Source organism: Trachurus trachurus (genome assembly GCF_905171665.1).
Source record: "Trachurus trachurus genome assembly, chromosome: 1".
Taxonomy (NCBI): domain Eukaryota; kingdom Metazoa; phylum Chordata; class Actinopteri; order Carangiformes; family Carangidae; genus Trachurus; species Trachurus trachurus.
In genome coordinates this window covers 2,766,908-2,781,918 of record NC_139891.1, presented here as the reverse complement: position 1 = coordinate 2,781,918, position 15,011 = coordinate 2,766,908, and the positions used below count along the sequence as shown (strand labels likewise).

The 15,011-nt window shown below is 42.2% G+C and overlaps 1 protein-coding gene across 1 annotated transcript in view; it reads right to left on the bottom strand.

The window, feature by feature from the left end:
* The window catches only part of LOC310990801 (protein AF-17-like), a 38,005-nt gene that overhangs the window by 18,319 nt on the left and 4,675 nt on the right, over nt 1–15,011 (bottom strand). The window contains 10 exon segments of the mRNA XM_083978317.1: nt 90–156; nt 1,087–1,204; nt 2,158–2,357; nt 3,968–4,193; nt 4,195–4,922; nt 6,099–6,246; nt 6,328–6,417; nt 6,650–6,757; nt 8,461–8,554; nt 9,645–9,748. Coding sequence (XP_083834443.1) covers nt 90–156; nt 1,087–1,204; nt 2,158–2,357; nt 3,968–4,193; nt 4,195–4,922; nt 6,099–6,246; nt 6,328–6,417; nt 6,650–6,757; nt 8,461–8,554; nt 9,645–9,748 — 1,883 coding nt within the window.

The window sequence follows — 15,011 nt, the reverse complement described above, 5'->3', positions numbered from 1 at the left end:
GTCAATTAACATTAATTAACTCACCATGGTGCAACTTGGTCACACCATCCAATAATAACACCAATAAAGATTTCAAAAACGACACTTACTGTGAGGAAAGACTCTCTCTTGGCGAGTTCCCCTGACACGGAAAGCGACAGTCATCGAGGTCGGACTCTGGGAACAGAGACAGAGTGTTATGAGCTTTGCATGTGTGTGTGTGTGAATCTGTTTAGTGCAGTGGGTTCAAGTCAGGAAGAGTTGGCCGGACTGGGAACGACGTTGGATGTGTTCAGAGCAAAAAGTGGACTGTTGCAGGCAAATATGCAGAGGTTCTTTTTATTGGTGGAGGATAATCATAGAAGTGAACCAAACTGCAAGGACTCATTTAAAACAAATGTGTATTTCTGTTGTTGGTGTCAAAATTGAATTATTTAAGATGAAAAGAGCTGTACAAATAATTGTCAGTTTAAGACAATGTATAAGCAGAGGATAGGGAAGTTACTGTATATAAAACATGTTGTAATGAAAAGGTTGTATTTATGGATTGTCGTTGATTTATATATTTATATTTTTGGCCGTCATATAAACCGGTTTCATTATAATGGCAATTCATCTGAGGATTGGAATGAACAAATAACTGACTGACACCTTGCATTTCCTGTGACTACTTCAAAATAAAAGCCCCCAGTGTTTCAACAGTAAGATGCAGTAAGAAATGTTCAGTTCATGACTTCATACAGTGTTTTTTACTGCAAAGTTCTTCAAAGTTCAAGTTCTGCAATCATCAGAGCACAGACAATGGCCCCCTGATGGTCTAGGGCAACTCATTCCACTAAGGTTTTTATTCCAACCTATCAAGAGCAGATAGTTTGATCAATCAACTGTCTGAAGACTTGAGATCAGTTGATTAAATGTCAGGTCTGGTGTGCTGCTGCTGCTTGGTTGGAACAAAAATCCTGCAGCCACAGCGGCTCTTTGTGGGATGAGCCGCCCCTCCCTGGTCTAAATGAAAATCTTTGAGATTGACCCCTCTGTCAGATTGTGTAACAGCTGCACGGGAAACAGCTTTACTGCAGGAACTCATCTGAAATATCTCCCTCTCACCTGGCAGTGAGGTCTGGGCTTGGCTCAGTAGTGGCGGCAGTGTCGGGGCTGTGGAGAGACAGCTGGCGAAAGGCTGAGTGGAGGTCAGGCTATAGGAGGTGCTGGATCCTGGATGGACCTGAGACACAGAGGACATCAACATCTGGCTGACAACCAATCAGATCAAAGATATGGACAGTGTTGGGGAGACTTCAACTCCATGTAGTTAAACTACGTAGCTTAACTACAATTTGCTGTAACTTGCTGGTACATTCATACATTCACATTTTGTGCTGCGTCGAGTATTTCAACTACTTTTTGGGTCATTTTTTGTAGTTTACAAACTGCAATTTTGGCCAATAACATTTTTTCTATTAAAAAAAAAGACCTATATAATATACATTTTATTTTACCATTATTGTGCTCCAGAACTCTCTTTAAAAAAAGTCATGAAGTCCCAGCCAGTGCAGCATGTGAGCAGCTTTTTAGTGTTAGTCTTTGTATTTTTTATGACATTTTTCGTTGACTGATTTACATTTCTGATTTACAAGTGGGTGTTGGGGTAGGATTTTCATTTTCTCTTTATATTACCCAACATGTGGTGAACCTACAATATGTTTACTAAAAATGTCAGCTTTTTGTCTTTAAAAAAAATATAACTGAGTTGAGAGGCATACAGTATTTCTGAATGTGAATGTTTTGTAGGCTATTATATTTTGTTTTATATACACCACATGTTGATTTATTTAACACTGAGTTAAATTATTTAACACTGAGTTAAATGAGTATAATAAGTAGGTCCTAAAGCTACTTTTTTTTTAGCTGTAGTTTTACAAACTTCATTTCTCCAGGGGTAGACATGCAGTTTAACCAATCAGCTGCCTGCAGACTGAGATCAGTTGATTAAATGAGTCAGGTCTGGTGTGCTGCTGCTTGGAGTAGAAATGTAGTTTGTTCAAACCACAGCCAGGCTGAACTACATGTAGCTTCCCCAACACTGGATAAGAACAGGAGGGACATTGGTATAAAATGCCTTCTCATGCAACACACGTGTGTCTTCTGGATGTGAATCTGCTCTGTCAGTCCCTCTACCTGTGTGTTGGAGACGGCGTTGACTGACGGAAGAGAGAGCGAGGAGACGTGGGATGAGAGGAGTCCTGAGGAAAGAGGGGTGCTACACATGCCCCCTCCCAGGGCCAAGGAGGTGCTGCACACCCCTCCACCCAGGGAGAGAGGGGTGCTGCAGACACCTCCACCCAGTGTGAGAGGGTCCTTGAGACTGGAGTAGATACCTAAAAGAAAAAGCAATGGAATAAAGAAGAGGTCAAATATGTATCTCACATGGAATCCATCTCAGAAATTACAAGAGCCCTAAAGCAAAGCAACACATGTACAGAATCAGGCTGAAAGTAGGGCAGGAAGTCTGTCACACAGAGACGTGTGCAGCGCTTTCACAAAACCACTATCTGGGACAATATCTCTGCTTCGCACAGATTAAATAAATACTGAGGCATTTTTTATGTTAACCCACTTGTATGAAAAACTAACCATGAAATACTATCTTTATTTGTCCTGACGTCCTACCCTCCAGCGGTTTGTCCTATTACATTCTGAGGTCTCCACGTACAGACTAGCTGCTGCTGACGCTGCACGTGTGCAATGGAAACATTTCGACGGCTGAAGGTGCAAACAAGAGAGCGACGCGCTTTCTTCTACACACACACAGGAAGTCAGAGGGCGACCACACACACACACGCCCTCGCACTCGCAGAGAGATACTGTATATCACTGTGCTTTGCGTTTTATTACTGGTTGCAGCTATCGTGTGCATCACTGTTCCTTATATGCCGCTGCACATTGTCCATCTTTGTATGTCCGTAGACTCTCTCATTGGCTGACTTTTATTTATAAATCTGTTCTTGGACTTTTGCCTACATATTTGTGTGTACACATGTGTAGAAACCTCAGCCGATATGGCCAGCTGCGTTCTCAGGACATTATACAGATGTAGGTCCCAAGAGTGAGAACGGAACTGGGCAAAAAGGCTTTTAAATTTTCAGCCCCGTCGAACTGGAATGATGTGCAGAAAGACTTGAAACTGACACATCTTGTAACTCTGGGTGAATTCAGGTCAATTATAATAGACAGAGAATTGAGCTCAATCGGACTGTGTGATTGCGTTGTTTATAGGGGTGGGCAAAAATATCGATATGGCAATATATCGCGATACTTTATATCGCGATACGATATCGATATTCAATATTTAAATATCGATTTTTTTTTTAATCAAAAAAAAAATTCAAAATTTTTTTTTTCAAAAAAAATTCAAAATTTTTTTTTTCAATTTTTTTTTTTTCAAATAATAAATCATGTTTCAGACGTAAATCCAGTACGACTTCCGCACCTCTGCTCCGCGAGGTGTCACTGTACTGCTACCTCAGACAGTGTGTTGTACATGCAAATATGTTGTTGTAACTTGAATTACATTGTTTTGACTCAGTTTGTCCCATGAATTATCACTATCATCTGATGTACATACAACTCGGATTTTAAGATGCATAATGCCTTTTACATTTTTCAGTGAACTATGTAGAATATCGTAGAATATCGCAATATATCCCAAAATATCACAAAATATCGCAAAATTTGGATATCGCAATATCGTATCGTATCGTGATGCGTATCGTATCGTGAGGTCCTTGGCAATACCCACCCCTAGTTGTTTAATCATGTTTTCCTGAAATGTGTGATTGTACTTTATTTGAGTCTTGTGTGATGTGCAACTGAGCTGTTGTGTGCTGCCGTCTTGGCCAGGTCACTCTTGGAAAAGAGGTTTTAAATCTCAATGAGTTTTTACCTGGTTAAATAAAGGATATTGATTGATTGATTGATTGAGACTCACCGGAGACGAGCAGCGAGTTGCCGCGGCCGGTGGAAAAACTGCCAGCAGAGGAGGAAGAAAAAGAAGACGAGCAAGAAGAAGAAGTAGTAGTAGAAGAAGTAGAAGTGGAGGAGGAGGAGGAGGAGGAGGTAGGAGGTAGTGAGGATGGGAAGGCAGGGTGTGGGATGGAGGACGGGCTGGGGTAGAGCGAGGAGGTTAAGGCTGGAGGAGGAGGAGGAGGAGGAGGAAGAGGAGGAGGAGGAGGAGGGGGGGGGGGGAGGAGGCGCTGCTGCGTGGTGATGGTGGTAGTGCAGCTCCTCGTCCCTCCTCTCCCGGTTCTTGCTGCCGCGGGGTCGCCCCGGGCCGTGGCGGCTCTTCTTGTTGCCGCGGTGCCTCCTCTCTCGCGGCAGCGGCGGCGGCGGCGGCGGGGGCGGGGGCGGGGGCGCGGCCTTGTCCTCCGGCTCGGCCTGCTCCAGGATGGGGGGCGTGCTGAGCTGGGGCGGCTTGCACAGGGACTTGGAGGGCTTGTAGTCCGCCGGGGAGGAGGAGGAGGAGGAGGAGATCTTGCGGATCTTGCTGCTGCTGCCCAGCCCCGACGACGACGTGATGCGCATGATGGAGCCGAAGGTGGAGATGGTGACCTTGTTCTCGAAGGGGCTGGAGTTTCCCTCGGACCGGTCGTGGCCCTGCGGTCCCATCAGGGGGCCGTCGGCGGGGGTCAGCGCCGGCGGCTTGTGGTATTTGCTGTCCTCCTCCTCCTCCTCCTCCTCCTCGTCTTCCTCCTCCTCGTCTTTGTCCTCCTCCTTGTCGTCCTCCTCTTCGTCCTCGTCCTCCCGCACCGCCGGCCTGCGGTGGCGCTCCTTGCGCTCCTCTCCGCTGTGGTGGTCGTCGCCCCCCCGCTCGTGGTCGCGCTGCTCCAGGCGGGTGGAGGATGAGAACTGATGGAAATCCTGAGTAGAAGGCAAGGAGCTGCCTCCTTGAGAGAGACAAACACACACACAAACATCAAGACAAACTCACTCACTGCTGGTTCTCTCCTGCCACCACCTCTGGTTCACAGCACAATCACAGTGCAGGAGACACTAGGGCTGGGCGATTAATAAAATTTTGATCGTGATTTCGATTTTGGCTTCTCATGATCATGAAAACACTGTAATCACAGAAAAAGATTAATCTGCCGCTGCGCACCTGTGTCGCCTGAAGCTGCAGCAGTGAAAAACGACTAGCGACAAATCTAGCGACCTTTTCCGGTGTCGTTACAAACATTTCTGGTTAGAAGACTCCGACATGAATCACAGCTGTTTTCAACGAGCAGCGGGTGCAGCCGTGAGCCCCGCCCCCGTCCCAAAGCACTCACCGCCGGTCAGCCTCACAGTAATAGTGAAAACAAAACTTATCAACCAGCGCATCCAGTGTTTCCCATTATTAAACGAGTCTGTGGCGGCCGCACACACACGCACTTACACACACAAACACAGGTGAAGGGAATAAACAAATGCGCTACATCGCGCTAATGTGTGTGTCTGAGCACTGTGCATGTAGACTGGGTATTTATGTTATTGCTATTATTATTATTTTTTTAATATTTACTTTTTTACTTTACTTTTACTAATTTATTTCTGTTTTTCTAAAAGTTATATTTAAAGTTGAGTTTTGGTAGCTCTATAAATACTTTATTACTACTGAATAATCGTGTTTATTAATCATGATTTCAATATCAATCAAAATAGTCATGATTATTATTTCTTCCATAATCGTCCAGCCCTAGGAGACACAGTCAGTATGTTTACAGGACAGCTGGAAAAACCAAATTCTGACATTAATCCGACTAACACATTTACATGCACTTCAGTTGTCCAGTTATAGTCGTAGTTTAATTTCCCCCATTTCTCCTTTTTTCATTAAGTCCATTTCTCAACAACAATCTCAACAAATCCTAACAACTGAACAGCTGGAACGTTTCCTCCTCTCCCTTTCTCTCTCATATCATATCACACTTTCACCACTCATTTCTCTGTTCTCTGACTCCAGGTGTCACGTGATAATATCTGTACAGGACTAGACAAGCTGCACTGGTTGAAATAAAAATGTTCCGTCAAAATGTAATAATTCTCATAAATTGTAGGTTATTCTGGGATGGAGCTCCTCTTACCTGTGTTGAAGGGACTGGAGGAGCAGGAGGAGGAGGAGCAGCTCTTGCCGTTGCTTCCTGTCTTTTTGCTGCTGCGATGACCGTGACTGTGTGAGCTCAGCTTCTTGGGCTTTCCCTCGCCGTCCTTGTTGCTGTGGTGACTGGAGATCTGCACAGACATCGACAGCTCTTTATAGTCGACTATGTGAAACTGGACATTGGTTGTGAATATGCATTTGGGTCTCTGTACCTTCTCTATGCTGCTGGTTGTCACAGACGAGCTCAGGCCGTCAGAAGACTTCTTGTGGCGCTCCTTTTGCCTAATCTTGTCCTTATGACTCTGAAAACACACACACACACACACACACACACACACACACACACACACATAAAATTACTGTGGGATGGGGTTTCATTAGAATTAGAAACGTGTTATCATACTAGTGTTACATTAATGTGATGCCATTTTGAAAACAGAACCACAGAAATGTTAGTACCTTGAAAAGAAGACAACGACTGGATATTCAAAGTCAACTTTATGTAGATTTCTACAGGTAACAGTACCATCTTACCTTCCTCTGTCTGTGATGGTGATGTTTGTCCTGGGAGGGGGAGCTGTCGCGCCCCCTGGAATGACTGAAGGAGCTACCTGTGTTTTCGCCGGAGCGCAACTTCTTCTGCTGGAAAAACCAAAACAAGAAACTGAGCATCGTCGCATGATCAAAGAAAACACTTAGCCAGTGTTTTATTTGAAGTTTTGATATCTATAGGAAGATAAATCTTGGCCGCTGTAACAACAGATTGATGAACCAATCAGAAAAGAGAAGATCTGAGTCCTCTTTCCTGATTGGCTCACTAATTTTGAGAGGGAATACATTCCTGCAAAGTTTGATGGTGGGTCCAGGTGGGCGGGGCTTGTATGAGAATATGGGAGCAGTCGCTGCTTTGTTGTGACATCACAAAGTGACGGAAGTCCTAGCAGCTCGTTTTAATGCTCAGTTTTTGAATGCAGGCTGTGTGTATTTATCTGTAGACTGAGGTTTTGATACTTTCACAGTATTAATATAGAACCTGGACCTGCTTTATAATCAGTGAAGACATGGAAACCTTGCTCTATACAATTCAAATGTAGGTAATAGGATTAGTATGTGAACAATTAATATAACGAAGAATGAATGAAGCACAGTTAAGAAATGTAAACACTTACTCTGTTTTTGTTTTGTTAGGTTAAGCATATCACTCACTTGTTTTTTTGTTTTTAATTTTTATAATGTTTATGTTTTGTGTTTTCAACTGTATATTTGATACTGTTAGACCCCAGGAAGAATAGCTGTGGCTTTGCTGCAGCTAATGGGGATCTTAATAATAAACAATAAACAATATGGGACCTTTAAGGGTGGATTTTGGGGAACACATTGCTGCTTATTTCTGAGGTAACCCAAGACCAACAACACTTAAAGGGATAGTTCACCCAAAATTCAAATTTCACTCATTATTATCTACTCACCCTCATGTCAACTAAGAGCTGTGAGAATTTTCAGAGTCCTCCGTCCCCTCTCTGAGTTACGGGGGGGTCCGCGCAGCAGTATTTGTCCATATAATGGTTGTCAATGGATACCAACTTTCTTCGTCCAAAAAGACACACCAAAAAACATCCAAATACCTCCATACTGCTCGTCTGTAATGTCCCTCTTGTATTGAAGCCCCGACATGAGAAATTGTTCCGCCGGTCAGCACTGACACAGGAAGAGCAGTGAACCGAGACACTTGGAGCTTCCGCTACAAACAAGCTTAAAATATAGACTCATTTAATTTTTTTCAGAACAATTTCTCATGTCGGGGCTTCAATACAAGAGGGACATTACAGACGAGCAGCATGGAGGTATTTGGATGTTTTTTGGTGTGTCTTTTTGGACGAAGAATGTTGGGGATTTTTTTTCAATTTTTTTTTTTTTTTTCTGTGTCTCGTTAATTAATGGGAAACAGAAACACTGTACCTGCTGTTGTAACATGTTGTGTCAAAATGTCATAAGAAAAATAGTATGATGAAGAGTATGTATTCTAGTGGGTAGTATATTCAGATTTTGCCAATAAATCTTATTACACACTGGACCTTTAAGCTGTATAACATGGTTTATGTTTGACACAGTTACACGGGGAACTGTTCCTTGGCTGGGCACGCTGTATTTCTAGAGTCTCGTTGGTGCCATCAGGTTACCAGGCAAACAATGTTACCAGGATGTCAGTGGCCATGACCATGAAATAGTCTGGCACAGGCTGCAGGTATAGACTCACAGACAAAGGAGGTGGGAACAGAAAACACAGCAGCGGTCGTGTTCAGCGGTTTCACATTCTCTTGACTAGGAGGCTGAGGGAGCTTTACCATTTTGTTGTAGTGATGCTTGCAGTAGCCGCAGTATTTCACATTATCCGCCTCTGGGCCTTCCTCCTCACACAGCAGACCAGCCATCTGAGCGCTGCACACAGGGATCACAGGGTCACACACACACACACTGACAACAACACCTGGATCTTACCCAAGACAGGTGAGAGCTTTTGTCATTGATCGAGGCAGGGATGGATTAAATGTCACATGTCTGCACATACTAATCTGTGTCAGCCTGAATGCTCACATTCTGCACTGGGTGATAGTGATCAGCTCCAACTTACACAACATCAAGGCTGAAAAGCCAGTGAAGGGAAGAGAGTGTGTGACATGAGAGATACGGTGCATACAGGCATCTTTCACATCTTAATCAATATAGAAAATATAGAAAACAAGTCCAGCGTGTTAGTTATGACTAGGGTTGCAAAGGAGCAGAAAATTTCCAGTAAATTTCCGGTAAATTTCCAGAAACTTTCCATGGGAAGTTAAGATGGGGAATTTCTGAAATATTCCATATTGGAAACTTTCCATGGGAATTATGGGAATTATGGGAATTTATGGGAATTACTGGGAATTACTGGGAATTTATGGAAATTAACTGGAAATTGGGGCTAATTTAAACAAACTGTATCATGTGAATATTTAGTTTTGTCATAAGCACACATCCATGCAAATAATAATAATACAACATGACATTTCAACAGATTTTGCTGCATGTGATTGAGGAATAGCATAGATATTCAAGTAGGCTTACTTGCATTAAATCTGGTTGTTTTAGCCAAGATTATGCTACAATATATTTTCACCAACTATATTTAAGTTCCATGTTAAGGGCCAACCTTGAATTTTGTAAATTTTGGATTTTTTCCCATATATTCCCGTTAATTCCCATATATTATTATTATTATAAATTTCCAACTTTGAAAATTCCCAGAATTTTGCAACCCTAGTTATGACACACTTGGGTATTTTTAGTAACTGAAACACAGGCCATTCGTTCAAGGGTTAACACGACACCAAATTATTCAGTTGTGAAAACATTCCTGCTTCAGCTCTTTCATGATGATCAGGAACTGATGTTGCTGAGCAGCTTCCTGTCACCCAGAAATATCACAGAGCTGCAGATGACACATCTAACACACACACACACACACGCGGCGCACAAACAACGTGTGACTTACCAGGTGACGTGGAAGGCCTGTCTGCAGCCCTGTCTGTTGCAGGTCATGCAGGCTCCGCAGGCCGCCTTGCTCTCCCTGCCGTGGTCCTCACAGATGTAGCAGGTCTGGTGGAGCGGGACAAGGCGGGAGATGAGTTAGCACACACACACACACAGACACACACAGACACATGTACGTATGTCCTGGGAGCAGGTGCTGGACCTGAAGATGAGCAACAGGTTCATTATCAGAGATGGACAGAGTACTCCACCCCAATACTTGAGTAAGAGTACAAATACTACTGGTCAAAATTTACTCTGTTACAAGTAAAAGTAGCTCAGTCGACTTGTTACTCCAGTAAGAGTAAAAAAGTACTTGCTTTTAAAAGGTACTTAAGTATCCAAAAGTACATGCTTTTAAATTTACTTTAAGTAAAAGTAAGAGTAAGAGTTAATTTCTTATTTTTCACATCAATGAATTACTATAATTTTTTCTAAATGAATGTAAGGAGCTTTTAACTCTTGTTTGTGAGAATAAACTCTTTGAATCCACCTGCACTGATGTGCTGCTTTTAGGGGTTAGGGTTTCCTTCTTTGACAAACACAGCTTGTGTCCAATAGGATTTTAGAAAAAGACCTGAAAGTAACGAGTACTTTTCAGCCTTCCTACAAATTAACTCGAGTAAAAGTAAAAATATTTGTCTTGGAAATGTATTCAAGTAAGAGTAATAAGTACCAAAGAAATCTAATACTCAAGTAAAGTACAAATCCTCTGGATATGTACTTAAGTACAGTACTCAAGTAAATTTACTCCGTTACTGTCCAACACCACTGGTCATTAAAAGCCTTGTTTGTTTGAAAAATCTGGCAATCTCATATAGAATTTGACTTTAAGAGTGTTCCGGGTTAATAGAAGGTAGTAGTTTGTGTTGTTGTGGTTGTTTTTTTGTTTGTTGTGAGTGGGTTATTTCACACTTTTTTAATTTGTTTTATTTGGTCCTTATTTTTGTTTCGTTGTCAGTGTCTGTTGTATTTTGAGGGTATATGTTTGGATATTTAGGGTCCGGGCAGCGCAGCTGACAGGACACTATTGTATTCCTAGGAATTCTTCTTCTTCTTCTTCTTCTTTCTTTCTTTCTTCTTCCAAGGAAGTCATACTTCCCATGGGCGAAAACTCACCAAACTTTGCACAAAGGTTCAGTCCCATGCCAGATTCACTCAACTCCAAGGACATGTGCCCCCCCCTCCTAGGGGGGGCACAATAAGCGTTTAAATTTAAAAACTTTAAAAATTCCTACCAAACCAACGGTAGATGCTACAGTGTTGAAACTTCACCACAATGTAGCCTCAATACTGCTGAAACTTTTGTCCACTTAAACTTATTACAAATTATGAAGTCCATCACTCTGTTTTTTTCAATAACTGTAAAACTTTTAAAATGTATCTCCTCCCACAATTTTTGCTCAATTGACACCAAACTTGCTACAGAGCATCTCCAGACCGTCCTCCACAAAACTTGTTTCTCGGATTTTTGATTAAGCAAAAATTGAGCCTACAGTGCATGAAAACGTTTGACTGTAAACGGTACTGTAAACATATACCATCAAATTCTTGATAAATACATTTTCAATCTTCCTGAAAAAAAATGACAATATTCTGGAGTCATGGTTGATGAAGTTTGGCAAATATCAGAATTTTAACTCAAAAACTGAATTTTCTAGAACATTTTGAATTCTGCTCTCATGGGAACAACTGCAGTCAATGTGAGAGTGGAATTTATAAACATCATATTTTCTCTTATGAAGCAAAACACTTATCATTAAAAACAAATCACCAACATTTCCATGCTGTCAAGATGCAATTTATGTATTATCAGATTTTTGTTTAGATGACTGAATTATTGACATTTTGACCATTTCATCACAACAGCTGCCCGGGCACTGGCTCACCTGAGTGGATAAATGAAGCTACACAGCAGGTCTCACTACCAGCCAATTAGCTCAGTGAGTTAGGAGCTGGTTCTTGGTGTCAGAGATTGTGAGTTCGAGACCCAGCAAGGGTGATGATGATGATGATGATGATGATGATGGATCAAAATGTCACATGTCCTTAAGCTGATTTGCTGTCTAAATGCAATTTATGTATTAACAGATTTTTGTTTAGATAACAGAATTTCTGACTTTCTGAAATCTGCCTTGACAACAGCTGCCTGGGCATTGACTCCCTGAGTGGATAAATGAAGCTACACAGCAGGTCTCACTACCAGCCAATTAGCTCAGCGAGTTAGGAGCTGGTTCTTGGTGTCAGAGGTTGTGAGTTCGAGACCCAGCAAGGGTGATGGTGGTGATGATGACAGATCAAAATGTCAGTTGACCTCAATATGAAACACAAGACAATTGTCCTAATGGTGGCATCACAGCAAGCCTCTAAATTAAAAAAAAAAACAAATAGCTTGGACTGGTCCATGCGCGAAGGCTCCTAACATCTTAGACTCATAGTAGATGTTTGACAAATATCATTATTTTACCTCAAAAACTGATTTTTCTTTTTACTGTGGTTTCAAATCTGCCTACACGACAGTGAATGGCTTACTCAATTTGTGAAGCCACTGTTGATCTGCCACTTGTCAATTAGCTCAGTGCGATAGACAATGGTCTTTGGTTCCCGAGGTTGTGGGTTCAATCCTCAATTGATGCAAATTGAACATTATAAGGTCAACTGTCTTGTCTTCCTATTCTCCTGTTTGTTGCTCAGAATTGCCTAAATTTGCCCAAAAGTAGCCCGGACCCGACCCATCGCTGCGCAGCAGCTATAATTATTATTTTGGTTCTCTGTTTGCTGTGAAAGGGACCAGCCCCCATTTAGGATTGGAAAGCCTTTTGTTTTTCTAACATTTCTTTCCTATGTTATCAAGCTTGTTTTATTGTGTGTTTAATTTGATTTATTCTGATTTATGAGGGGACATGAGATGTGTGGGTTTGAGTTCTATGTACATATACTTCGTAATTAAAAAGGGATAGTTAAGAGTTCCATTATTATCTCATAGCGTGGTGAATGTGCAGGTCACAACTTGTCCACCAGAGCGTTTTGGAGTTGTTGGATTGTGTATTTGATGAGTTTGATGAGGGAAACCAAGAAATCCCATTAGCCTCCGTAGCGTAGCTCTGAGCAGCTCACGGCTCTGTTCCGCCGTTCTAGAAATAGCTTACACCGACAATTTGCCAAAATGTTGAACTATACCTTTAAAAAATTCAAATAAAAATATAATTTAAAAAAATGAAAAAAATAAAAATCCCTTGTTTGTTTGTTTGTGAGGCTCAGTTGAGTGAAGCTCCCTACATTCACATGAAAGTGACCCGTTATTGACCTGTTAGTGTGCGTCCAGCCACAGCCACACAAACGATTAAGAGGTTTTTTTCTTGTCAGGACAGACAGATGGGTTTCTAAACAGAACAGTGCTCTGCGCATCCTGCTGCTATCCAGATGTTGTGAAAAAAAAAAAAAAGCTTACATCGAAGCGACTGTAGCTAAATCTGTATTCATTTTCTGTAGAGAGATTTATAATGTTTGTATTTTGATGCTACTAAAATGTTACATCTAGACAAAGGGAAAACATCTGGATGTAGATTCAGACATGCTAACGCTGAGCCAAGATGCCTTTAGTGGTTAGGGTATATCTACAGAGAAAAACTACATCACAAAAAATAATAACAGCTGAACAACTGATTTGGACTCTTCTACAAAAACAAAAGCTTCAAATTGATTTCCCTTCCTCACCTCCTGTATCCCTGGTCATTTCTCTCTGCTTATTGTACAACAAAGGGGGCGTGAGGGCACACATGTGGACGCAGCGGAAGATCAATCATGCGTAGACGAGACTTTGATGATAATTGATTTTAGAGCTCGAGGCTGGAATTCAAACATCCTGGAAGCATCAGACTGTGCAAAACACATGTAAGCATACATAAGCAGTCAAACATGTTGATGCACACACACACACACACACACACACTCACAGAAACACACACACACACACACACACTCAGCTTTTGTACTTCTTCGTCAGCTTTCCCCACCAGTCAGCAGGGTTGACTGGTGGGGGGCAGAAGAGGCCTAGCAACAGGTGCGGGACAAAGAAACAGCAGGCTCTTTACCTTTTTCACTTCAGCCCCCTCTCTTTGGCTTTTTTCTCTCCGTTTCCCTCCATCTTTCTCTACTCACCACCACCACATCCCCGTCCCCTCTATTCCCCTGCGAGGATGACGGCTATGAAATGAAAGGCCGGAGACATTACTGTGCCGGGGGAGTATAAAAAAGGAAGAGTGGCTTCTCAAGTTTTCACTGTCCATTGTAGCGCTGTCTAGGAATGCAGGCGGCAAAATGTGGATGAATGGCTCTGACGGGGGAAAAGCTGCATGCAATTTACTGTAGCTGACACTGTAATATGAAACCAGGCACTCAAACACTCCATCTGTACATTTATATGCAGGCACGCACACACACACACACACACAGATGTCAGCAACTGGCTGCTCAGTCCAGTGAGTCCATACGTCACGTATTGATCTCTGTGTGATGTACTGCTGTGGCTCATGCAGCGCTACATGTGCTGTTCAGTCACTACACACTCTGCCATCAAAGACAATGCAGAAAAAAAAACAAGTCACAAGTCACAAACTGGTGTATGATAACACCATAATGGCCTGAAACTAGTCTGTGGTTAATTGGTTGGATTTAGGAAGTGGAAATAAAAAGAGAAGGACAGAATATTTGTATATAAAGTGTTTCTGAACTTATGTGTGATTAGAAATGGGCTTGATCGTTTTTAGTTTGTTTTTCATGTTGGCCTTTAAAGGCGTGCCAGGATTCAGTGTGAGGTCTTCTTATCTTTGTCTTCATCAGTCACTGAGTAGCATCGAACCATTTCATGTCAACACATCAGCAACTACTAGATGTGGGAATCGCCAGAGGCCCTGCAACACTTATTACACCATACTTGTGTCTCCAGGGCGATTTCTGTGGTTCTGTGCTGCAATATATTGTAATCTATTCGCTTTTTACAACCGCAAATGATGTCTCCAAATGAAAACGTACCTTTATTTGTCGGTGCAAGCTATTTTTAGAACCGCCGAGCGCAGCTGCGAGCTGCTCAGAGCTACGCTACGGAGGCTCATGGGATTTCTTGGTTTCCCTCATCAAACTCATCAGACAAATACACAATCCAACGACTCCAAAACGCTGCATGAATTTACCTCTAAAACAACTCTGTCTGGTAACGTTCTGTTATTATCTCATAGCGTGGTGAATGTGCAGGTCACAACTTGTCCACCAGAGCGTTTTGGAGTTGTTGGATTGTGTATTTGATGAGTTTGATGAGGGAAACCAAGAA